The sequence below is a fragment of the Carya illinoinensis genome, chromosome 5 (genome assembly GCF_018687715.1).
Source record: "Carya illinoinensis cultivar Pawnee chromosome 5, C.illinoinensisPawnee_v1, whole genome shotgun sequence".
Classification (NCBI taxonomy): Eukaryota; Viridiplantae; Streptophyta; class Magnoliopsida; order Fagales; family Juglandaceae; genus Carya; species Carya illinoinensis.
In genome coordinates, this window is record NC_056756.1 from 48,687,295 (window position 1) to 48,714,533 (window position 27,239).

At 36.2% G+C, this 27,239-nt stretch overlaps 1 protein-coding gene across 1 annotated transcript; it reads right to left on the reverse strand.

The window, feature by feature from the left end:
• Window positions 1-310: 310 nt before the first annotated feature.
• Window positions 311-10,337, reverse strand: LOC122310768 (WD repeat-containing protein 91 homolog). The gene is made up of 16 exons (XM_043124902.1): window positions 10,079-10,337; window positions 7,966-8,368; window positions 7,764-7,886; window positions 7,123-7,264; window positions 6,746-7,038; window positions 5,802-5,860; window positions 5,581-5,675; window positions 5,226-5,328; window positions 5,030-5,124; window positions 4,896-4,958; window positions 4,481-4,556; window positions 4,285-4,393; window positions 1,996-2,108; window positions 1,827-1,885; window positions 952-1,060; window positions 311-627 (listed from the first exon to the last, which is right to left on the reverse strand). The coding sequence occupies exons 2-16, from the start codon at window positions 8,354-8,356 to the stop codon at window positions 493-495; spliced, it is 1,965 nt and encodes a 654-aa protein (XP_042980836.1). The 5' UTR covers window positions 8,357-8,368; window positions 10,079-10,337; the 3' UTR covers window positions 311-492.
• Between the last annotated feature and the right edge of the window lie 16,902 nt (window positions 10,338-27,239).

Consider the following 27,239-nt stretch of genomic DNA (forward strand, 5'->3'; position numbering starts at 1 on the left):
TATGCAGGCATGAACCAGCGAGTAAAGATTGAAGAGAGAAACAAGTGGACTTGAATAAGTAGAATACACACCCTTTTTAAAGGTAAGACTAGACCCACCAGCGTACATAACAGTATCCATCATCATTCCAATTCTCAAAGTAGAACATCTATGAGACCTTATTAGATTATAATCTCACAAGGAACATTCACATACTGGTGGAACATTCAAGAAATTGGCAAAGAACATCTCTCTCTCTCTCTCTCTCTCTCTCTCTCTCTCTCTCTCTCACACACACACACACACACACACACACACAAGCATTCAGATATAAGTAATTGAGACACACAAATTAATATATCAACGAATGGTTAATGCAAATCAATAAAGTACATCATCCATACAACATAGCCTGCTCGGATGCCGACCAGGTAAAATTAATGTCAAACCAAAGAAACTTCATTAAACGCTCTAACTGACCAAACATAAAGACAATGTAGAAGTGAGAAGCATTTACAAAGTAGACGTTACTCGTACCGAGTTATCAGCTGATCCAGTAACAAAAATGGGTAAAGTCGGGTGCCAATCAACAGTTGTTATAGCAGCACTGTGTGGAAGAGTTCTCAACCCATTTCTATGACCACGAACCTGAGCCAAAAAATAGAAACAAAAACTCAGATTAGAACAGGAGCACCACCAGCATCTGGAACAACTGGCATGAAACCACCAAAATGATCAATACAGCTTTGATCTACTTTTGTTTAGTCTTGTCCATATATTTTTTTGATAAGTGGTCTTCTCCATATATTAAACAAGGTCAATATGTTAACAAGTTACCCTAGCCGAAGTAACCAACCCAATCAGCCGCATGTTTGTGTGGGTAGATGGATGCAGTGACATGTATAGACATACACATGCATGTGTGTGTGTGTGTGTGTGTGTGTGTGGCAATGGGGTGGGGATGAGATCAACCTGATATATGGGCGCTCTTACAGAACCGGATGTCACCAATAGTCTCCTCCCATTAGCATCTAAAGTCATTTCATGTCTACAAAATTTTGAGCTCTCAGGGAGACAGAACCTACAGAACAAAAAAATTAACGAAATCTCAAATGCAACTGTAAAGGCTATGCAACTATCAATAAACAACCAGAACATGACAGGTTTTCCAAGCAAACCACATAAAATACCTTGTGCAATGACAGTGACAAGGCAGCACACAATCCTATATCCAGTCCTAGAGCTGAATTCAACAAATTCTCTCCATTTTAGTATTTACCTGATTTTAGCCTTCCCTGACCTTCACCATGACCATTATGAAGTTTGAAAACTCTCATGTCCCTAGTAGATATTTTCTTCATAATCTTCACATTCATTGAGTTAAATGATTCGCACATGCATAAGGTTTCACAGTAAAAATCAAAGTTTCAGAAACTTAAAATGCATGAATTCATTCTTGATGAAGTTAGTGATTGGCAACTTTTTAACTTAGTCCTAAATGAGAGAGAGGGGGTGGGATAGGGAGACTCTTTAGAAAGCATAGGAGAAAGAAAGCGAGTTAATGGATACTCGCATAGCGGCATGGCCAAATCAGACCATCCCTACCTATATCTAAGCACATAGAGGCCCCATGGAGGAAAACAGAATCACTCCAGTCCTACAATTTGACACATGGTGGAACATCCCAAGTCCCACAACACACTGGTTATGACATCATTGTGTACGTAGAAAGCATTTAATGATCACACTTTTTTGTGAAAGCCCAAGAGATGATAACAGCTGAATGGCAGAATTATTTCATCCAGTGAGTCATGACTTGATAATGTAATTCCAAGCACTGCAATTACCTACTACAGTTTCTTGACCATAGAACTTGACCTTGGTTCTGCAAGCTCCATTCAAAAATCTAACACCACAAACTAATTCTGTGAGGTTTACAGTTTTCATAAGATGACAGAACCTAAGAGTTTATGAAGTTCAAAAAAAAAATAAGGGAGCTAATTAATATATACTTGCCTTTCCATCTGAACCCAAGCTAAAAATGCTCGTCTCATCAGGTCCAAAAAGAATAGAGCTTATACCAGAATCATGTGCAGGCCAACCAGTAATTTGCAGACCAGCAGCCATGTCTTTCACTAGTTAAGGAGATGTGCATGTCAAATGGACGATCAGTGCTATCACCCTCAGCTCTAGACAACTGTGTACCCTTTTGCTTTGGTTGAATGATTGGGCCACGAGCTGAAAAGAGAGAAAAAGGTCCGGGGGTGGTAATGATGAGGCCGAAGAAGACCTCCAAAAACATGGATCAAGAGGGCCGCTTTAGCAGAAAATGAATTTTCCACTTCTCAAGTACATGCAAATAAGAAGTTTTAAAAACACAGGTTTTTGCTTCACATGCAAATTCTGTTGAGATGATGTTGAACATCACCAGGGTTAGGGCAATCCAGCGGCCCAGCCCACCCATAGAGAGTAAGCCCAGGATATATACGACCCCACTCACCAGAACCACATATCAAATAATCCAAGGGAACCAGAACCACATGGGGCGGGGTTGCGCCCTTCCTGCACCCAGCTCCCCATGCCGCATGGGCAGAGAGGGTGGTGGGTTTGCCCCTTCGGGATCCACCCCCAAACACCAGGGTCGGTCCCCCCTGTCCCGGTGCCGGGGGGGACCACTGGACCATCAGCCCCCCATCCACCATTGCACCACCCACCCACAGCTGTGGGGGAAAAAAATCACAAATTCACAACAAAGTATAAAAGTCCAAACCAAAATACAAATACACATTCCACAACAAAAACACCCTAAACTACTAAAAAATTTTAAAATCCTAACCAAACAACAAATCAGTCCATCGCGGGGGGGGGGGGGGGGGGGGGGGAGAGAGAGAGAGAGAAAGAGAGAGAGAGAGAGAGAAGAAGAGGAAGAAGAGGATGACAGCACCGTGGCGACTCGCAAGAGGCTTTGCTAAGGGAAGAACCCACGAGAGAGGAAAGAGAGTGAGGGAAGACAAGACTGCCACTGGGGGAGGGGGGGAGTTTAGGTTTGACTTAACCCCCCCCCCCCCCCCCCCCCCCCCCCCCCCCCCCCCCAAACTGTCGTCTATTTAAAAAAAAAAAGAACAAAAATTGAATTCCACCCAAAACAACGTCATTTTGGTAACGAATTTAAATTGGGCTGGACTTAAAGCCGGGTGCAGAGGGGGTCGGGCCTGGGCCCAACCTACACCCCACCCCCACATGGGGCAAGCGGGTTGCCTGCCTCGAAATTCAGAGATGAATTTTCGGTCAAAAATGTATTCATTCCCAAACACATCTGCAGGGTAAAAACTCCTTGAGATTTTTAAAAACACAAAAAACTAAAAAAAACCTCCAAATAATATTTTTTAAAAATTAAAAAATAAATATAGCAGCCACCCCATAGAGAAGCCACCATGGGCAATCTGATCGAGCCTCCTGTGATCTAGCCGCCACAGGAGGCTCGATCTAGGACTCTTCAAGGTGGCCAGAGTATTGGCACCTGATTTGGGCCACTGTTGGTGGCCAGGGTGGAGACCCCATGGTGGCAACTACCACATGGTGGCTGTGCGCTTTTTCCTTTAAATAATTTTTAAAAATTATTTCTTATATCCTCCCAAAAACTCCGCTAAGAAATTTTACAACCTAACATACCTTAGGGGCTGGTTGGTTACATAAAACCGAACTATCTCATCTCATATCATATAATCCTTACAATTTTTTCAAATTTCCACCAAAAATTTAAAATTTAAAAATTTAAAAAAAAAAAAAAAAAAAAAAAAAAAAAAAAAAAAAAAAAAAAACTTTTTCAAATCCTAAAACAAAACTAATATTTAAAAATTATATTATAATAATATTTTATTCAATTTTCAACAAAACATCTCATCTTATTTCATCTAAATTGTATAACCAAACGAGTCCTAAATAGTTCCCATCACTTTTTTGAAACTCTATCAAAACATCCTCTAAATTACAACTATTCATAAGAACTTTTACACCATTCAAGAAAACTTCTCACATCCAAACATCACCTTAGTGGGGAACAAACTCAAGATGTCCAAGTCTTATGATTCATCCCATGTGCCCATCAGCCAAGTATGCCAAGAGGTCGCAGGAGTGCAAAAACATGTTACATGGATTTACAATTATTCATTAGAGAAAACAGGTTGCCTTTTGTCTACTATGTTGCACCTTGATGCTAACTGAAAATGGTAAATCTCACATCCAAATTTTCAATCACTATAAAGCAGAATAAGCTGACATGCCTTAACGTGGTTAAAAGGATACCAAACATGTGAATCATTCCATCAGTAGCAGAAGCGGCTAAAATCTTTCCATTGTGATTGAAGCATAGAGAAGTAATTGCAGGTGGATCTTTACCTAGAGGAAGGACTGTCTTCAAGAAAGGCAAAGATCATTAAAGGATAAATAAAAACTCGCAACTATAAGCAAATATAAGGTTCTAAGACGAATAATCACATACCAAAGCCTTCCAGGTTTTCATGTTCCATACAGTTAATGAAGCACAGCCCAAACTGTCAATAAAGCTTGAGCCATGACTACAAAGAAAATGAATTCTTATTAATCCCTCTTGCATCCACAGAAAGAAGAACTAACAAAAATTAAGGACATCATAAATAAATAAATAATGTGAGAGAAATAAAAATAAACAATAGATCGATCTCCTGAGCATTACACATGACAAGGCTCAAGTCCTCACAGCCCAACAAAGTAAGAATAGTTTTAAGCCAAAGTTAAAGCCATTTGAACAGCACAAAGCAAGCATCCTACTTCAATCTGGTAAAGTGTTAAAATAAAGAACTAATATTTGGTCAAACACAGAGGTGTGGCATTTAGCACTTTCTATATGAAATGTTAAGATTAATACGAGGAGATACCCCCTTGATGCTGCCGCAGACACAAAAACGGGTTCTACAGGGCTGCACTTCAGGTCCAACACACTGCAACACCATAAAAATGTAAGCATAAGCACAAAGAAGAAGATCCAAGGCATGGTGTATTTAGGAGAAACCTTGGAAATGCTTCAGTTGTGCTGAGATCACAGACAACTCTCTTTGCATCAACATTCCATGCTTTAATACCTCCATCAGCAGTGCCTATGAGAAGCTTTTGTCAAAAAGAACCACAAAGCTTAAAAGCATGTATATCTAATCTTATTTAAGCACCGCCATTCCCATATATGAATTACTTTTGAAAGCTTTACTTACCAAGCGGTCAGATTTACACTCCCAGTCCAGGGACATGATCTCTGCCCCACAATAAATGGTTGCATTTCTTGATGCTGGAGTTGAAGAGTCGTATGTCCATATCCTTTGTTAAAAATACATGAAAAACAATTAGGTAATAATTTTGAAAGGAGCACATAATTAAGAACTTGAAGTCTTTGGGAGAAAAGGAGGGGGGGGGGGGGGGGGGGGGGGGGGGGGGGGGGGGCTGGTGGGGGATGTATCTTCTGCATCCATCCTTGAACATACACATTTGAATATATGCATTGAGAGGACCTGGGAATCAACGACCCTTGTACAATTAGTCACTTTGTGTCACATACTTTAAGAAAAGTACCTCACTGTGCCATCCACAGAAGCACTGGCTATATTGCTCCCAGATGCAGAAAAGCGGCATCGACTGATTGGACTTGTATGCCCCAAAAAAGTCTCCTGAAAGCCATTGTTTTCTGAAAATTAGAGATACTCCAAGAAGACACAACATGCCGAAGTGGAAAATGATTTATATCTAAATATAAAAACTCCAATATTTACATATCAACTCCTAAAACATTTTACCTGAAAGTCGACTTTAACTTCAGGAAATTCATCTTCTACATGAACTTCTTTGCCATTTTCTGCCACAACAAATTTAATAATTACAAAACCAACACTGAATTCATGAATGAGGTCCCAACTAGGGCTGTACAAAACCGACCACACCAGCTGTCACCGACGCAAACCGGCTGCTGGAGTCTGGAACTGGCCAAAACTGGCAGTGAACCAGTCGGCTAGTGGCAGCAAAATAAGAAAACCGGGTTCGGTCCCGGTTTGAACTAGGTTCAAACTGTTGAACCAGCCGATTATATATATAAATATATATTATACATATAGAAAATGATGCACCTTGTTTTGGTTCTAACGTTTATAAAAAAAATTATATGAAAAGGCAGGTTTTGACGTAGGTCTTAATAACCCCACCCCCTCCCCTCCCTCTTCTTCTTCTTCCTCTTCTTCTTTCTTTTGAATTTCTCTCCTCTCTTAGACGCAGCCCCGCAGCATCACAACCCTCCGCTCCCATCCTCCTTCATAGCACCACTGACAGGAAACGGAAGAACCGAACTGGAATCACACCAACACTGAGGCTGTTGGTTTGCTCCCCCCTAATCAGCCAGTTTGGCCGGTTCTAAACATCTGTAAAACACGTCAGTGCGGCGTCGGTCTCCAAAACTGCATCGACGATGTCGGTTTTCACCCCTAGTCACAATCAACTATAACCAATTGAAGTAATAATTATTGTACACTATCAACCCTTATACTGATGCACCGCTAGACTGTTTTGGTTTACAGTTCTGATATCATCTGTCTAACTTGTGCATCTATCTTATAAACATGGCACTTCTTGGTAGCCAACATGTCCCCCAATGATTGTATGGTTTTTTTATCATTTTCATTACAAGCATCCATGCTTGTTCACTGTCCCCAAATTATGTGAGGAGAAAACTGTAGGAACAGAAACATACCAAAATAGGCGCCATCCTGCCAGATTTGACTGGTATCACCTGTTTCACCATCTGCCATACTAAGACCTGAACAAGTAATTGAGCTGTTAAAATATTTGGGCATGGTAAGCTCTGATTGAACGTGGGGAGGTCCAGCAACAAACTCTTGATCCAACATTTTTCCAACCAATCCTGGACTAGCAAGAGGATAGCCTTCCTGATTCTCTCTCAATATAAGAGGATCTTCTACGTGAACAGTACTTGATGAACCATTAGTTTTTCCTGTGCTTCCATCTGATACTGATGATGCATTACTGAGTTCCAGGAAAAAAAAAAAAATCAACGTCCAAAGAAAAGTGATGTGTATTACCATGGAAATAAGAAAGACCAGCCATTACCTCCTTAATCGACATAATTGGGCATCTTTTTCCTCCAACAAAGCTTGAAGTTGTGATAACTTAAGATTGAGTTGCTTGATATCCTTTTTAAGACGGTTGGCAGTGTTCTTCTCTGAACTGATCTTTAATAGGGCAGGGAGGCGTGATTTAGCTAAGGATATATTATATTCTTTCAGAACTCAAAAATGTAATGATAATAACTCGTAATTATTCATGAAAACAAATCAAATAGTATAAATGTGCATATCATTTGAGATAGGAGAAAGTGGCCCTAGGAGACATGAAATAGAGGAATAAATTGGAAAAGACAAATATGGTAGGACACAACGTAAAAATTGATCTTCATTTGAAGTTCAAATATCAAGTTTCACCATTGCCACCAAAGTTCATGTGAGTCATATGCATGTCTAAACAGAGGAACTCAATGAAGATACAATAATACCATCACACAGCCACCAACCGAGGAAGATGATCAACTTACAACACAAAGTAGATGAAATGACTTTCATCTAAATAAAGCTGGTTTTATATCGTATTATTGGAATTGTGTTCCTTGCATCAGAAACATAAGAGAGATGCTGAAACCAAAGTATCATAATAGGAGGAAAGAATAGATGAACAAAATTAATTCCAAAGGATATGAGTTCCATTGAAGATCTCACTGAAGAAGTTCCGCACAGAAATACGCAAGGCCTCATACCATTCCTTTGAGAAATATATTCGAAATTCAGGATCCAAGTTTGGGTTCTTTATATATGGAATGGCTGCATCACATGGAAAAATATAAATAAAAGAGAAAGTAGTCCATTAGGACACAATAGACTGAATAAAAGAGATGCCCACCAAACCATGCAGTCCAATCCTCGTCCCTCTTCAAAAATTCATTGCCATTCATATCGAACAACTCTACAACTTTATCCTTCCTTCCCAATTGTATAGCATGAGAGATGTAGTATCGTAGAATAGAGACCTCCAATTTAGACAGTGTAGTAATAAGTACTGTCTCAGACGAGGAAGAAAAGCACTTCTTGAAAAAGCTCAACAGACAAACTAATTTTTCTGCCTCAAATTTGGGTATGTATACAGAGAATATTAAGTCTAAAATCTTATCCACTTGGAACCCTTTACCGATATCTGTGCCTAATTCAGCCTCAAAAACTTGCAGAGTATTAGTAAATCCTCTGAAGACAAGAAATTCTCTCACAAGTTCCTCAGCATACTGCATATTTTCCATCTTTTTCAATACCTTCAATGAAAAAGATACCCTCAGCAAAATTTACTATTTGCATCTAACAAACAAAAAGAATAATAAATATGAAATGCATAAATCAGCAAATGCATGCCTTTATATGGGATTACCTAATAGTGCATTACTATGCTCACTAGAAAATTACAGATGATTATACCAGTTTCTCATTCCAAGTGGTTTGTATATTATGTACACAATCTTCTGTGTATGCATATGCACATACTTCTTTACACAGGAACATTCTCGATAACTTATAATAAATTCCTTACTGGGAAAGCAACTGGAGTAGATTTCATTAACAAAAAATAAGCAACACAATTTAAAAATACTTGACCTTCTGACCAACCATAAAGTTTTACAAAGAAAAAGTATCAGGTGATGATAATGATGATGGAATTAAAAGGATTATTTAATATAATGACAGTAATAAGAAAAATGATACTATTATGACAACTCAAATGCATTCAAATAACAAACAGGGAAAAAAGATCAAAATAGCAATGCATCAGAGCTTAAACAACAAATGGGTGTTCTGGGCCAAAATGGCATTCATTAGCCTGATATTACAACCTCAGAATGTTGTAGGAAGATGGAAACTGAGATATTTGAAGTAATATCATATGCTTCTTAGATGCAATCCTAGAAATTGGACCAGGATGATAAAAGGTGTTCAGCCAGCCGTGGTACAGATCAAACGAATTCAAAGAAGCTGAAATTGTATAAAAAAAAAAAAGAACTGATAGCTTCAACCAACTTAAGACACATCCAACTTGCTAACTATCAAAATTCAAATGGGTAATTATCCATCAGCACTAGAGAATTCTTATAAAAAACTGCATGCATGATGATTGTTCCTAGCAATGTAAATCACAATCATCGGTAATGTGTTTGGCCTTCTGGTGCCATTATGAGTGTTGCCCACTTCTTGGAATATCAAGTTGTAAAATTTAAGATTGATTATCTAACATACTAATTGAATCGTAGAAACATGAGCTTGTAATATAGGTACACTCTATATTATAAAAGAAAGCGAGTCTCAACACAAGCTCCCAGTGGTTGCCTCAAGTGGTAAAGGCATTGGGCTTGAGAGTATGCTCCCCTTAGGTCTAAGGTTCAAATCCTCTTGGGTGCAAACAATCTTTAAGGGTCATCGTACTGAAATTACCTGAAATGCACTTCTGGGAAACTCTTTATTGAGGGTCTATGCACCCTCGGGATTACTCAAAGACACTGATCTCGGACACCCGGTGCCAACCAAAAAAATATTTATAAAAGAAAGTGAGTCACGTCAAAGTGTCAAAGTATCAAATTCACTCTTCCTTTGTCTAAGCTTAATGTGATCGCAGTTGCCGTTCCAGTTAGAGGCAAGTATGCGGTGACAATTCCAAATTTAGTTTTCAACAACTTGAACTTTCATAAGTAGAAATCCAATTCAAATGCATCAAAAGTTAAGTTCGCACTCCCAGATACTGATTCCAATCACCGATAACCAACTCGGTTTCCAGGAAAATCCTGTAAATTTATTTTCTTCCACTATCTAGCAAGAACAAACAGAATATATGAACTTGTAAAACAAGATTAATTCAAGTTTAATCTAAAAAAATTTCCTAGAGATCGGATCACTTGATTTTAGGATAGATATATATCTAAAGATAGAGATAGACAGACAAGAAATATATGATTGGAAGAGAATCATAAGGATTGTACCTTATTAAATGACCCAGAGAGATCGGAAATGGAAGAAGATAAGGGATGTAGGGTTTGGCAGAGAGAGGAAAAGGGGAATTTTCATGAATTAAAAGAGAACAATCTAATTAAGGGGTGAGCTTTGGCTCTTAAAATGTTTACGGTGGGAGGAGGCTGCCCGGGTGGGATTTAAACATAATCCGCCGTTTATGTGAGCCGTGAAGAAGGCTGGAAGCTTCCAGTTCCAGTGTCAATTGTTACCCGAAATATCGCACATATGTCCCCCAAAAAAACGACAAAGCCGTTTTACACCTCCTTTTTCTTTTCTTTTCTTTTATCGATTTTGGTTTCTTACTCCTTTTCATCCCCAGTAAGTTTGTGGAAAGACACATTTTTGACATCGCTGAAAATTTTATTAAAAGAAATTATTTTCAATTTATTATCAATAAATAGAGTTAATAAAGATGTTCACATAATTTGGTGACATTATATAATGGGCTTCAATATAGACATAGAGGGTTACCAATAGGAAACTTTTGTCCATAGTTGAAACCATCTACAACCCAAAATACTATTGCATGTAAACTTAAACTTGGAAGGGCTTGATGGGCCTTGACTTGACTGAGTAGGCTTTTTTTCTTTTTGAAAGCAAGATATTTTTGCTCATAAAGGCTTACAAAGATTCATGCAACATTCTTGAAAATCATATTGCAAAGACTAATAAGTATGTAATTAGTCACCTTCTTAGGCTACTTTATGTTTGGAATAAGTGTAATAAAGGAGTCATTAACATCTTGGAGGGAGCCACCATTATTCAGAAATCTCAGCACAAACTGACACACTTAATCTCCAATAATGGATTAGTTTGATTGATAAAATTGGGTTGGGAAGCCATTAGGTCTAAGCGAACTAAGAGGAGTCATTTGAAAGACAGCTTCTTTAACTTCCATTTTATTGAAATCATGAATGAGCTTAGAGTTCATATATTTTGTCGCACAAGCTTTCAATTGAAAAAGACAACTAGAGATTTCAGAAGGGTTAGAAGCAGTAAAGGGATCAAAGAAAAACCTGTGAATGTGTCCCCTATCATGGATTGATCAGTTATTGAGTAGTTCTGACCATCCACAATTTGTTTGATAGTGTTTGTTGTCCTTCTATGGTTTGCATATATGTGGTAATACTTAGTATTCCTATCACCATGCTGCGACCATCTTTGATTGACTCTTTGCTTCCATTTGAGGTCTTTCTCCTCAAGAATAACCTCCACATCCCCCTAAAGCTGCAAAATCTTACTAAGTTGCTCACATGTTCCAGAATTTTATAAATTTTTAATTTCCTTCATTTTCCATCTAATCGTTCCTTGCTTATTCCTAGAAGTAGAAGAACTCCACTTCTTAAGGACCTATTTGCACTTAATAAGTTTGTCTCTGATCCTTGAGCAATCATTTTCTCCATTGGAAACCAACCTCCATGCCTCGATGATAGTTTCTGAAAAACCATCTTTTAGCTGCCAAGCAGCTTCATATCTAAAATGATAATTCCTTCTACTTGTATTGCAGCTGCTATAATTAGAGTTAGTATTGTTGGAAGCAACAATATGCAGAGGACTGTAATTAGATTTGATGACAAATAAAACTGAACAGATGGAATTAATATATTCTTGATGCCATTCAGGGTTAGTAACAGCTCTATTAAGTCTTTCCTTAGTAAATCCCAGACTCTTATATTATTGGACCAAGTGAATTGTTGTCCCCGTGGTTCAAATGTCACTCAAAAAACAGAAATCAAGAGCTTCTTTGAAAGTCTCCATTTGCTTGTAAGACCTAGAAGCAACTCCACATTTCACTTTGAATTGTTATCTCATTGAAATCATCAACGCAAATCCATGGGATTGCTCTATTTGGCTTCAAGTGTTTAAGAATAGTCCAGCTACTTTCCCTCTTAGAGGTTTATAGATGACCATAAAATCTAGTAAACATCCAAGAGTTACCATGATGATCTTCTTTAACAATAGCATTAATATGCCATTTGGTGAAGCTAACAAGCTGAACATCCAAAATGTGGTTCCACATAAGGGCCAGACCACCACTACATCCAATACTGTCTACAGCAAACAACTGTCGAAGTTCAATGTTACCCTTATATTCTCAATTCTAGTTTTATTGCACTTGGTCTTCATAAGAAAAACCAAATTGGAAGACTTGGCCTTTGTTAATAGACTTAGGATTCTAATTGTCCGATGGTTCCCTCTTAAGCAATTCCAATTTAAGAGATTCATTGGTCTTAGCGGGACTGGGAACCAGCCTCCGCCACTAAAGTTTCAATTCCACTACCTGAAGAAAGAGAATTCTTTCCTTTCTTTGGATTAGGGCCTTCAACTAAATCCATTAATGCGCCATCCAACATTGAATTGTATGAAGTCGAAGTCATCCTTGATAAAGTTACGTGGTTATCAACACCAAAGTGAGAGTTCTCTTTAGATCTAGCTCTTCTCTTCCATTTTCTATCACTGGTTGGATTGCCAATAGATAGTCATTTACTTATTAAATCAGTTGGTGACTCTGAGCCCTTTCACACCTTTTATCAGGGAAGGAAATTTCATCGAGTGTGGTATGATTAAGCTCCTGATATTTAGGAGTCTTACTTATTATTGGAAAGTAGTCTCCTTGATTATGGTCTGTACCTTGAGAATCTTTGGCCATATAAGGTTCTAAAAGTTCCTATGATTGTTCCATAGGATTTTCTGTTGTTTTCTTTCCAAAAAGTTGACTATTTGTATTCTCCTTATGTGCTAGATGGTAATTCTCCTAATTCGTAGCTTCTCTCAAGGGATTTTTCGATAATTCAACCTCTTTATCTGTGATTGAAGGCTCCTTGCCAATTTTTTTAAAGTCCCTTGCCATGTCATTGTCTTCTCCCTACAAGTTAGTAGGCTTTGAAGTAGTATGCACCCTTCCCCCCTTACTTCTATAAAGTCTATACACTGCAGTTTCTTAATGGAAATTCTCCACGCATGTTATTGACTTGTCTCGTAAACATATATACAATGTAGCTATTCTATCTTAGGCAATATACGTTATTAAGGCTAAGATTACACATAATCAAATAATAATGTATACAAGATTTTAGCCTTTACTAATTACAGAGAATATTTGCTAGCTGTCCATATTTGAATTGATTTCCTTAATACGCCCCCGCAAGATAGGACTTCCATTAGCAAGACCGATCTTGTTCTTTAAAGTTTCTGTTTGTTGCTTGGACAATGCTTTTGTAAGTAAATCTGCCAACTGATCTTGAGTGTGAACATGGCAAACCTTAAGCAGATTTCTTTGAACTAAGTCCCGCACAAAATGTATATCAATCTGTATATGCTTCATCCGTGAATGATGCACTAGGTTGAAACTTAAGTGAGTGGCTCCAAGATTGTCACAAAGAAGAGATGGAGTAGCTTAGATGGGAAAACCAAGTTCCTTGAATAGAGATAATAACCACATAGTTTCAGCTACTGCATTTGTTAATGCTCTATATTCAGCTTCTGTGGAGGATCTAGCAACGGCACGCTGTTTCTTGGAGCTCTATGCAATGGGATTTGAGCCAAGAAAAGTAATGTAAGCCAAAGTGGATTTTCTATCATATTGATTCACTGCCCAGTCAGCATCACTATAAGTGATAAGATGAGGTGTCGTTGATTTCTTGATTTGAATTCCATGGAAAATGATATTTTTGAGATACCGAAGTAACCTCTTTGTGGCTGTCCAATGTGTAACAGTGGGCTTATGTATGAATTGGGATAGCTTGTTGATCGCAAAGAAGATGTCTGGATGCGTCAGTGATAAATATTGCAAGCTTCCAATTACACGCCTGTATTCAGTGCTGTCCACTGCTACAGTGCTGTCCAATAGTTGAAGAGATATGCTTGTAGAAAGTGGAGTTGAAACATCTTTTGCACCTAGCATGTTTGTGCTTTCCAAAATATCACGAATATACTTGTGTTGTGATAGAAAGAAACTAGCACTTGTATGAACAACTTCCACTCCAAGAAAGTAATGTAAAGAACCCATGTCTTTTAAGGAAAATTGAGCACCAAGCTCATGAATAACAGATGATAAAAAAATTGTTATCATTTCCCGTAATGACTAAATCATCAACATACACAAGTAAATAACAAGTGACGGATGCATGGGAATAGATAAACAGTGAGGAATCAGCATGAGAATTTTGAAACCCAAGCTTAACAATTGTCGTTTTAAGAGCTGAGTACCATGCTCTTGGTGCTTGTTTAAGCCCTTAGATGGCCTTTCTCAATTTACAAACATGGTCAGGTTTGGACTTATCCTTAAAGCCTTGAGGCTGCATCATATAAACTGTTTCTGTCAAATGACCATGTAGAAACGCATTATTGACATCCATTTGTCTCAATTTCCAACCATTGAGCATAGCAATGGCTAATACAGACCGGATTGTTGCAGGTTTGACAATAGGACTGAAGGTCTCCTTATAATCAATTCCTAGATGTTGGTTGTAGCCCTTGGCCACAAGTCTAGCCTTAAATCGGTCAACCAAACCATCAGATTTCCTTTTCACTCTAAAATCCCATTCACAGCCCACGAGATGACATTTTTTCGGTGGTGGTACCAGATCCCATGTACCATGTCTCATAAGAGCAGTAAGCTCACTAGACATAGCCTCACGCCACTCTAGGTGAGACAAGTCTTGACTAACACATGTAGGTTCAATAGAAAAGGGTATCGGATGTTTGGTGACAGTATGAAGCTGTTTGGGTTTATAGATATTATTCATTGACCGTGTGGTCATTGAATGGATTCGGGTTGGTGGTTCAGTAGGTTGTGTGAGCTTAGATGTATGAGTAGATTCATGCGAATGCAGTTCATCTAGGGTACCGTGTATAGAAGAAATAGGAGGAAGGAAAGAGGACATATTACTTGAAGGTGCAGCAACAGCAGTGACTGGAGGTTCCAAGCTCGGTGGCGGCGACAAGTGAGGAGAGGAGAGATCGATTGAATGTTGAGCAACTGTGTGGGCTGGAGATTGAGGCACGACAGTGACATTCCTAATCTGGGAGAGGTTAGGGGAGGATGTCATAGATGGTAAAGGTAGAATAAAATTTATTGGGTTGAAGGGCTGTTGGGCTACCGAAGGGCTTGAAGAATTAATTGGGCCATTAGACTCAAACCATGGGGAGTAAGATTTGGACTCATCACAGGTAACGTGTCTTGTAATTACTACATGGCAATAATTGATAATATAAAGCAATAATTTAAGTGAAAGATTCTCATAAAAATAATTTAAGATCAACTCAATCATATATATATATATATATATATATATATCTTATATGTATGTCCTTGTCGGAATAAAAATATTAATTAAGGAAACTAGGTACGAAAATAGTTGATATGTATGTCCTTGTCGGAATAAAAATATTAATTAAGAAAACAGGGTACGAAAATAGTTGGGAGGACTATTGAAATTTGCGATCGACGATTATTTTGAAAATGATACGGGGTTCGAATAATTGAGTGAACCCCACTCGATTAGTAAACGTGATGGGATTATAAGAAAACGATTGATATAAATTAACAATTTATTAATTTATTGGCAACTTTACCCTAATAATTTCGAAGATAATAGGAATAAAAATATTAATTAAGGAAACTAGGTTCGAAAATAGTTGATATGTATGTCCTTATCGGAATAAAAAAATTAATTAAGGAAACAGGGTACGAAAATAGTTGGGAGGACTATTGAAATTTGCGATCGACGATTATTTTGAAAATGATAAGGGTTCGAATAATTAAGTGGACCCCACTCGATTAGGAAACGTATTGATACACAGATTAGTACGCGACTGTGCTTAAACTCATAAAAGTATTCCCCATTGACCCACCCCGACTCCTATTATTTCGCTCCTCACCTTCTCTTTCCTCTCACTTCTTTTCTCTACTTTTTTTTACCTTATCTCATAGGGTTTTCATGTCATAGTAGTTTTGTTACTCTCATGAACTCTTGGCCTAAAGCTCTGTACAAAGAGATTTTGGCCGTTGTCTTCTTTGGGTTTCTCTTTTTTGTTCTCTTTGGAGGGTTTTCTGGTGGAAAACGGTGAGGATTTGATCTACTGAAATTTTTTCAGCTGTACCCATGTCTAAAATCTTCAGTTTCAGTGGTAAACTCTCGATTGCCTTAGAAAAACATAAGCGATATACTTTAAATGTTCTTTTAAATAACATAATTAGTAGAGAATTCATTAAAATTAAGCCGTTAACCTCTGTCTCTCTCTCTCTCTCAACAAAAACGGTGACCCTCTGTTTTAGACTAGACAACTCTGATCCGTAAGATTTTTACAGGTCTTCTGTAACTGTCAGGCGCCGCAGCTATGATACTACATCGCTCTTCTGTATCTGTCAGGCGCCGCAGCTATGATGCTACATCTCTTGTCTCTTGTAGAGAGATGCTTCACGAAAGATGTTATGAAGCAATAGAGTGATACTTTGTCATAATTTTCTCTATAAAAGAATTATTCAGCTCATCTTCTTTCGCATCTCATCTTCTTCACTTTTCTAAATTTAGTCTGTATTCTTACTCTGTAATCTCTTTCTGCTCTCTCACTTTGCAATGGCTCAGCAATCTTCCCATTACCAATATATGAGGTATTCTGCACCTCGTTCACCAGTTGTTTCTGCTTCTTCTTCTTCCGTAGGTGCTATAATGCAATCAAATAATGATCTGACTAATAAGTCAGATAATGAAATTATCTACGAGCTTGTGAGTCTCGGTACCCGATACTCATCAACCCTTGTCGCATATTCTCAGCGACTACAATCTAGGACTGGTGGGGTTGACAAACTCCACGAGAATATTTTTATCCTTCAACGGCTTCTTATAGAGTCAAACATGAAGATAGAAGCACTAAAGCGAGAGAACAGAGATTTAAAATCTTTGCTTAACTCTTCTTTTCGAGTGGCTACTCCTTTAGATAGGAAAGACATGTAGATTTTTGAAAAGCAAGAGCATTTAAAGATTGAGGCAAAGAGCCTTAAATTTCTGTAATTTTACTTTGTGATAATAAAATAATACTTCACAAATATTCATATTTGTGTTTCTATCTTCTGTTAGATCTTCTATGTGTTCCATTTTATTTCTCCTTTAATAATGCACAATTTCTTACAATACCTTAATATGAATCTGAAATACTAATTGTTTTTAAGAGATGGTATTTTAGATCTAATAATTTCATTCATCTCCTCCATGAATGTTCTCTAAATCCCAACTGAAACTTCTCATTTTACAAATTTTGTTAGTTACAATTCACTTGTAAAATCTTTGCTTGTTATTTGAAAAAATTCCACGGGATCAAGATATCAACAATCATGACAGTGCTGCTGCGCTCCTTCTAAACAGGTTGATTTACATGAATAACATCAATTGCTTCAGTATACTGAATGAGATGTACTTATTTCTTCTGTTCTTTATTTTAGGGCATTTCACTCCTCTCTTACCTGCTGTTGAGCAGTGCATAGCGGTGTTGCTGATTACTATTATTTACTTTCATGGGAAAGTTTTGCATAGTTACTTTTTTAACCTTTTGTTTCCTTTCTTTGTGTCCGTTTATATAAGGATGTTTTAGTCTTTAGTGAGATTGTGTCAGTGATATTTTTTCAAAAGAATTTCAGACCACACAAAATCTTTCATTCTCGGCTTCGTATTCCTCCCAAGTTCTCTCTCTAAACTCAGACTCATCCTTATCTCGACGTTTCTTCCTTTATTATCTGTCTTTCTAATGCATTATTGATATGCCTGTGCTCGAGATCTGTGTGATATCTTCCAAAGTCATCACCAAATCTTGCACTTGTGTCTAAAACAAAAGCAAACAATATATAAAACCAAATGAAAATAAGGTATGGGTATCCCAAGTGGGCAGCCCTAATTGAAATGATTTGTCATTTATTAAATGGATTCACGAAGTCTTTCCTCTTTTTCGTCTTTTATGTTTTTAATGAAAGGAGGTCAGGCTGCAGCGTTTTCAAAAACAAAAAGTCACTTCACAGACTAAGTGAAAAAAAAAAACAAACTGCAACCTGTTGTATTTGGGACACGTTAAAAATATAGGTTGACAGTCTTATCCTAACACTCTTTTTTTGTCATTTTATTAAGATATAAGTTTATTTAAAATTGCCTACTACTTAATTAATTAAATTAAATTATGTCCGCTTAAAAAGTTTACAGCAACAATACTTGCTAGAAATGATTGATTGAAAAAAAAAAAACAGGTTATGTACAGATGGATGACACTTTATTTAAAGGGAGAAGCGGACACAAATTGGCGAGTGCACCAGCTGGTTCTTTATTGTGCATGTGATTTTCAAGTTTTCAACTATCAAGGGTACAATCAAAATCAAATTAGGATTTGGCAAATCCTAATGAAGTTGACAACAATAGAGACATGAGAGGATTTCGATGGGCAGAAAAATAGTAATTTTCTACTAATATCTTAAATCAATACTTCAAATGTATTGCCATCTTCCACTAAATTTTGTCTTCTGTAATGAAGACAATGGTGTCAAGTAATTGGGCAAACATCATACAAATATGACTAAAGATATACAGTAATAGATTATAAGTCATCATGAATCCGCAGAAGGATTTGGTTGCAGCAGTGGTTTTGAAGGGTGATAAGACATCTGGATGATTGAGGACAACAGTAACCTTGAATAATTGAGTGGGCCCCACCCGATTAGGAAGTGTACTGGTTGGAGATTGAAATAATTCAATAATTGCCCTCACTACTCATTTTTTTATTTTCCATCTGTCACTGAAAGAAATAATATTGCTTACTTTATAATGGTTCACAGAATCACGCATATGAACTAATGAAAGCAACTAATTAAATAAATAAATCAATCAATCAATCAAACAACTAATTATTTCCTCATAGTTACTTTATAATGGTTCACACATATGAACTAATGAAAGCAACTAATTAAATAAATAAATTAATCAATCAATCAAACAAAGCTAGCTAGCTAGGCCATTTTACCCATGAAATCGAGAGTTTTTGATCTTTTTTCTACTAAGATCTTAATTAACCCACCTCTTGTGATTAATTACCTAAAAAGAGACAGCTAGATAACTCAGGAAAGTTTGCATGCATACGTGGTGAATTGATATTGAAGATAGCTCAATTGCTCAAAAAATGAAATTGACCGACAATATATATTTTGATTGATTAAAGGGTTCCAATCACATGGTTATTTGCTGAAACGTTATACAGAGATGGGACCCGTACGCCTACGCATTCGAGGCGGATGAAGAAGATGTGAGTTTGGTTTTTAGGAATCGGGCATGGAGGATGACTCGATTCCTGTCATAAGATCCCACTGTTCCTGTCTTTATTTGTAGAATTAATTCAAAAGCAGTTCAAGAATTTCAATGTTGTCTCTATTGATGCTGTACAGGATGACACAAAATGATGGATCAGAATAAAAACATCAAAGGACTCATATATATATTTTTTTATCATTTTGTGTTGATTTAGCAGTGAAGGTTGTACATCAGACTTTCAACCATGGTCCATGTCTTTGGATACCACAATCTATTATTGTTGTAGAAGACAACTTGTTATGTTCCAATTTCTAAGACATACAGATGTTTTAATACAATTGCCATATTTTTCTTTTATACTATTATTTGCTTTCATAGAAAACTTTTACATTTATAGTTTGCCTTCACTAGGCAAACGTCTCTTGGACGTTTTAATTCTACTAGTATATAATAAAACATTAATAAATTAAGTGACACTTCTGCCGATGTACGTGACTACGTCAGTGGTGGATAGAGATACCTATTTCATTTTTTTTTTGTTTTTGGATGTTAAAAATATTTTATCTTATTTTAATTTTTTAATTTTTATATAAAATAAAATAAATATTCATTTTTTAAACTTTTAAAATAATAATAATATTAAAAAATAATATTTTATTCAACTTTCATATATAATCATATAATCTCATTGTATCTTACTATCTAAATCACATCTTAATTGGTTTTCCGTGTAAAATAATTAAATCATATGCTATACATAATTTTTTATTTTTTATCCATAAGTATATGATGTAGAGATGATAAGTAAAAAAAATTAATTAATTTAATAGAAATAAATTAAAAAAATTAAAATATATATAATGTGACGTAGAAGGATGCTTAAAAAAGTCCTCCCGTGTAAGCCTAAAATACATAACCTCAATACGGAACCTCCGTGTGCGCCGCATTAATGACTGTATATTGAAACACATTCAACTTCATACTTTTGACCATAGAGGCCTTCATGCAGTGTTCTTCAATTAAATTAATTTTTTATATATACAATAATACAATAGTGCTTCACCAATTCAAATCAATCTAGATGAGATTTTGATTACGAGTATGACTTTCTCCGGTGTCACTCGTATCAATCTCTAACTAGGGTCCATATTTTCAATTCTCTGCAATAATGTATGGTACGAAAAATATATATATATATATGTTTGGTGTAATATAGTAATTTGGAAATGGTTGCTGAATTATTCTATTATCAAGACAGTAAATAGAATATACTATCTATGTAATTTAAATGATAATATTTTATTTGTATAATTTATATCTTAAAATTTCTTTTTAGACATATAAATAATATTTTATTGGGTCCTCGACACATATAGGCTTGAAAATGATTTGACTTTGAATCCGACGATTAGGTGAAAATTAGGAGAGATTTTGACAGAATTGAGATACAATAAAATGAGAGTTTAAAATTTTTAAAAAAATATTATTAAAATATAATTTTTTAATATAATTTTTATCTTATAATTTGAAAAATTTGAACTGTTTATTATATTTTATTTTAAAATTTTAAAAAAATTATAATAAATAAATAAGATAAAAGGAGATCACTTAAAATAATTTTTAAATTCAAACAACGCTTTAAACAATGTAGTTGGGGACCGGTGGGCTGCATGAAACAACCCTTACCTAATTCACATTATTTTTCTTCCAACGTGGTCCATTATTTTCTCTCTTAATCATACAGACAACCTTCATTAATCATGACTATGTTCCAACTTGTTTGAAAAATTAAAATTCACGTAATAAGCATTCTACTTGTTGATGCATGTTTTATCACCGCTAGGAAACAATAATTCTCCCATACCTATGAGGTTGGGAGAAAGGGTGGCAGGGTGGTTGTGTCATTTACAATGACAAAGTCAGATCTGTTCTCAAGGTATAAGGAAAGTAAGAAGTTATGGAAAGTTAAGGAGATATACCGTACGTGTATAACCCCCTTCTCGTTCTCAGTATTCTTCTATTTATAGTCAATTTCTCATGGAATCCTTATGTCACTGTAATGATCACATGTCTCGGAAGGCATGATGTCACATTTAATGCAGTCGCTCCTATCAGCTACAGGCCGAGCTCAACCTCAGGGTTAGCCACTAACATCGTCACCACCAAGGCGTCATCATATTGGTAGATGACTTCCTCACAATCATTGTCACACAAAAAGATAGCAGGTGTCTTTTGAGTTCAAGCTTGGTTGGACAGTCTCCCAACTCTAAAGACCTATTTGCACCTCGCCCTTCTGGCATATGCCTTTCTGCCCATTGCAGAGGCGACCCTGTTGGCGAGTCCCTCAACAATGGAATGGATCTCCCCTAGCAAGACATTGTTTTGGTCCCACTTTGGCAAGCTTGCCTCCCTTCTCTTCACATTTCTCATTCTCGAGCTCTCATTTCGCCAACCTTCCTGTCTCGGCTCCTGCCTGCTTATGCTTGCTTGCTTAGGAGGTGATGGGCGAAAATCGCCCAATCATCTATATATTTCTCCCCAAAATTCCTCCCCGCACATCCTCATGGATCTCCTCCATGATTTTCCTTCTCAGGATTTGGCAATCTTCGGTCTAATGGCCCTCCTCCTCATTGTAGGTGCAATATGTGTGGACCTTTCAGTCGTGGTCTCCATCATCTCGTAGGCACCTTTCCTCCCACATATGTACGTCCATGCTCGTGTGCATCAACCTTAGGGCTGGCCACTCTGAGTTGCATTCAATGCGGCGAATCCTTAAGGGACAGGATCTCAGCCTATCTACTGCCTATTAATGCGTGGTGACTGGTGGAACCGTCAACCATCCCTCCTTCCCTCTTTTCTTAGGCCTACTCAGGCCTTCATCCTTGTTCTTTTTGTACCTACCCTATCATGAGCCTTAGGCTTCAATGTGTGAGGTTTAGGCCTAGCTCGATGGGTGGGGTATAAAATCTCATCTCCACTGCTCGAATTAAAATTAAAGAACCAAGTTTAAATGTTAAGTATAACTCAACTCAAGTCGATCATATATAGTTTGAAACAGCTAAATCATGTAATTAACTACTTAGCGGCAAAATTAAGCATAAGAACTTTGAGTCACTTAGATATCTAATGGTATGAACAACATAAAATTTAATTTAATGCATATTGCTCTCCTTGCAAATTGAAGTTGGAAACCTTAATTCTTGTTTGAACAAATTTCTTTTCATTTAAAAAAGAAAAAAAAAAACTACTTTCCTTGCTCAAATTATTGGCAAACCAAGAAATTACAATTTATAACAATGAGCTTCACCGATTCATGAGATAGTTTATAGTATTCGTGATCTCTAGATCCGCCAACCCTATTGATATACAATCTATCATCCCGTTGGTAGTTAAACTAAAATTTATAACATTAGAGACATTTTCCTTTATTCTCACATCCAACTAGGGGTCATGTAATTTGAGCATGCTTATTGACAGGTATCTTAAATTTGAATATGTCAAACTCAATTTATGCTCGATATATTTATTAAATTAGTCTATTTATGAATATGAAATTATGATCAATTATTAAATAACATAATTTTTACAAAACACAACTCAACCTAATGTTCATGAACAAACTCATACAAAAGATCAATCTGATTTGTAATTAAGCTTGCTTATATATTAATAAGAATATGATTAGGGCTGAATACCGACAATGTTGCAGTTGGAGTGCCCTACCTTCAACTCCAACTCCGACTTTGTCAGAGGTCGAATCCGACCTCTAACTCCGACTTCAATTCGCATAGCCTTCGATCTGATTCCAACTCCAACTCGTCACAACAAAGTTGGATTTGGACTATTTTATTAGGCTTTTTTTGTCCTAGTCCATTTAAAATTTCAATTTGACAATTTTAGACTCTCACTAATCAGATTGGACTACCATATACATTGCTAGTACATGTTATTATACTTAGTTATTATAAATTACTATTACATATTATATATTAGTGTTTTTTTTTTTCCAAAGCAAGCAAGAAAACTTCATTTAAAATAGAAAAGATGATACATGAAGAAGGGGTGGAGTTCTCCAACAAAACGACCCAAAACAATACCAACAATGGAAAGTGATGGGAAAAAAAATGGATTTTTGGGACCAATTTTTTGGTCCCCACCCATGTCCTGCAAAGAGGACATGGTCTTATAAGACGAAAATAAGCTATTCGCAAAACAATACTAACAATGGAATCACCGTTGGTGGCAATGGAACCTTCGTTGAAAGTCATAAAAGTGGCGAGTGCACTATCGTTGTTTGTTGTCTTGAGATGATTTTTAGAAAAATCCACAATCTATTTTTCAAGGTCACTAGTTAAGAAAAACGATAACATAGTGGAAAACACGGCATCGGGTGGACTAATCTGCGGTTGGTCATTTGTGTTTTCGCACTTTTGTGATGACGAGTGGTAGCCACACGCTTGTGGAAAGGAGACAGGGTAGGCTAGATCTAGAAGATCTTCGCATGGGAAATCTACTGGTACGGCATGTGTGGCCATTAAAGACATTGGGGTGTGACTGCGCATGATGACCATGTGCAGAAACAAGCCTTACGTGAGGACCACGTGCCAAACTTTTTGGCACGACTATGCATCTTCCCATTAGATCAGTGACTGTAGGATGCAATGGTGAGACATGTGTCGACGGATGGCAGTCAAAAAGTAGCAAATCTAACAAAAACCAAACCAGTGGAGGGGGGAGGGAAAAAATACTAACATGAAAGTGTATACACAATACGGAAAATGGAAAGGAAAATGAGAGGACTCCGGCGACGACACTCGAACTAATGGAGTTTTCTACAGAGAAGGAAAAGATTACCTCTCTAAAAAGCTTTTGGAAGGGCCTTGTTCTTAAGAATGTATTATACATTAGTTGCTATTATATATTAATGTTACATGGTAGTTATAGTTAATAATATGATGTTTACATATATTAAACTATTATTAATCTATTTAGTTTATTTATATTATAGTATAAGTATATTATTTTATAATAATTTGCTTATACTAATATATTATTGAATTTAGCTAACTATATAAATTATAGTTATATAATATATATGATTAATATATTAAAAATGCATATTTTTTTTAAATATGTATAATATCGGAATTGGAATCAAGTTGTTACGTCTCTACCTCCAACTCTGACTGACTATTTTGGTAAAAACAAATCTCACTCAGACTTCGACTTATTGAAGTCGAACAGAGCCGAAGTAAGATTTTTAAATTTTTGCCTGGTCCTAAATATAATACATTAATGCAGGTATTATATATATACATATATTTATATACACATCATGCTAGATATGAAGTAACAATATAAATTTCCCGTGTTAGGCCAAAAGTGTTTATTTTGCTTTTAAAAAGAATGACAAAATCTTAATTTTATTAATAACTGTCACTTATTATGGAAGAATATTTTATACAAACGGAGCTTGAGATTTACATAGAATACCAAAATCAAGATACTAAAAATTAGGTGAAAATTATTTTAAAACAATAAAATGATGACAAATAGAGATCTATATTACAGGGAAACACCAATACAAACAGAGTTCGGACAACATCAACTCACTAATACAAATTACAACCCTTACATCAGTACGTACTAATGGTAAAACCAAAAATAAGATCCAATATTAATGGCCTCACATACAACTTACATAATAGCTATAGATATAAGAATTCAATTATACAGTACTACTCGAAACTTCACGAAAGAAACAAAAAACAAAAAAAGCCAAAACAAGAACAAACTCAATTTCTTTAGAATGAGGGGATGATTACCTGCATGCTGGCACCCTTAGGAGAACAAGCCAGGAGAAGCAGACGTTGTTGAAGATTGAGTCATGGCGTAATTTTTTAGAAGAGGGACGATAGTCGTCCCAATTTTATTTATACTTTTTTTTTTTTTTTTTAACATAATCTCAATTTTATTGATTGGCCTTACTTGTGACTGACGAAAACCGTGATTACAAACATGACCATTGCCCACTATTGTGCATGGACTAGCCAAGAGAAGCATACGATTAAGCAGCTAGTGTGCATGGATTATAAAACCATTGCCCGCGGCCGGACCGTCTAATTCATGCTTTAATTAACACGAGAATAACCGGCAGGCATATAACTCCAAAAGGGAAATGGCAATCAAAGCTGAAATCGTGAAATAAATATAAAGTTTTCGTTTGAACAGCAGCAGAGGATCAGGTTCTCCTTGATGACACAGAACTTGTACTTTTTTATGGCTCTTCGATTCGTCTTTAGCTTCACGAATTCTGGATTGCAAGTTTTGCTGATCGATACGGTTCACTTCTAGATAATACTGGGTCCAGTAAAACTTTTTCACCACATCTAGGAAAGTGATAAAGTAGATTACAGCAGTTGAGAGGGAAATAGAGAAAGGTACCCACCAATTGCGGCAATAAGACGTGCTGGAGGATCTGTAATGGGAGATTGGGATCATATATATTCCCAAAACTGCAAGGTAGCCAATGGTCAAGTTCTGAGCTCTATTCACATAGTGATGAACACGTTTTTCTTGTCTGTGATTGATGACATCAAGCTCGTTGTAGTCTCGTCGGAGCTGATCATCTTGCTGCGAATAACTCCAACCACCTGAATTACGAAGGTGTTCCATGAAATTAGTAGGTCATACTACGTACGAAGGCTCTGCAGTATCTTGTTCCGGCGCCTTCCCCTACATATAATATAGTCTCAGACTCCCAAGAGTTTCCGGGCATTTTCTCACAATCTACAATCTTCCCTGTAATTTCCGAAAGCGCGTACGCTATTATTGTATTTTAGAGTCTCCGTCAAACCACCCAGAGCGAAATTTCCCCGAAATCGCCGCACCCTATTAAATTAAATTAAAATTAAAAAAAAAAAAAAAAAAAAAAAAACTCTAACGATAAATTAATTATACACAAATAATTGTGATATATTATAAAATTATTTTTATTATAAAATAAATTTAATAAACTATATGAAATCATGTGAGTTTATGAGATTATTTTTATATAATTTTTTTGTGGTTGTAGCAGTATTCTAATAAATTTAAATAAAAAATATTATAAACTATAAATTTTAAGATTATTTTTATATTTTATTTGAGATTTTGAAAAACTTATGTCAAGTTATATGTTTGGACAATAATTAGTTAATTATTTAAATTACAAAAAATTAAAGATTTAAAATTAAAATTATTTTGTATCTAAATTATATATGTAAATAAAATATTTAAAAATATCTAGAAACGAAAATTCTATTACGAAGCCATGTTTTTAAACAATCGGAGAACACTCCAAAACGTGGCATTTTCCCATCACTAAATATCAAAAGGGACATGACTCATGCAAGAGCCAGCGACGGTCATGACTCATGCTAGAGCCACTGGCTCTCGATAGGGGTGTAAAAAGAAATTAATAAATTGGTAAACCGGACCGGACCGGACTGGACCAAACCGGTGGCATCGGTCCGGTCCCGAGGTTGGTTCGGTCCGGTACCGGTTTTAGTTTTCTTAAAACCGGTCAAAATCGGTCCGGTTCTAATTTTTCTTTTTTTAAAACCGGACCGGACCGGACCGAACCGGACCGATTTATATATATATTTTAAATTTTTATATTGTATATAATATTTATATATAATATGTAACTATATATAAAATAGTTTTGTATTATATGATAAATTACTAATTAATATAATATTAAATTTTAAAATCTTATATCATTTTGTTTATTGTATTAATAGTTATACTAGTATTATATAGTGCATATTAATAATTATACTAAGACTATATCACTATATAT

Coding starts and splice junctions, on each gene's coding strand:
- LOC122310768 (XM_043124902.1), bottom strand. CDS start 8,356: ATGGAAAATATGCAGTATGCTGAGGAACTTGTGAGAGAATTTCTTGTC. Junction 5,329..5,580: donor TCTGTGGATGGCACAGTGAG/GTACTTTTCTTA, acceptor TTTTTAACAAAG/GATATGGACATACGACTCTT. Junction 4,394..4,480: donor TGAAAACCTGGAAGGCTTTG/GTATGTGATTAT, acceptor CCTTTCTTGAAG/ACAGTCCTTCCTCTAGGTAA.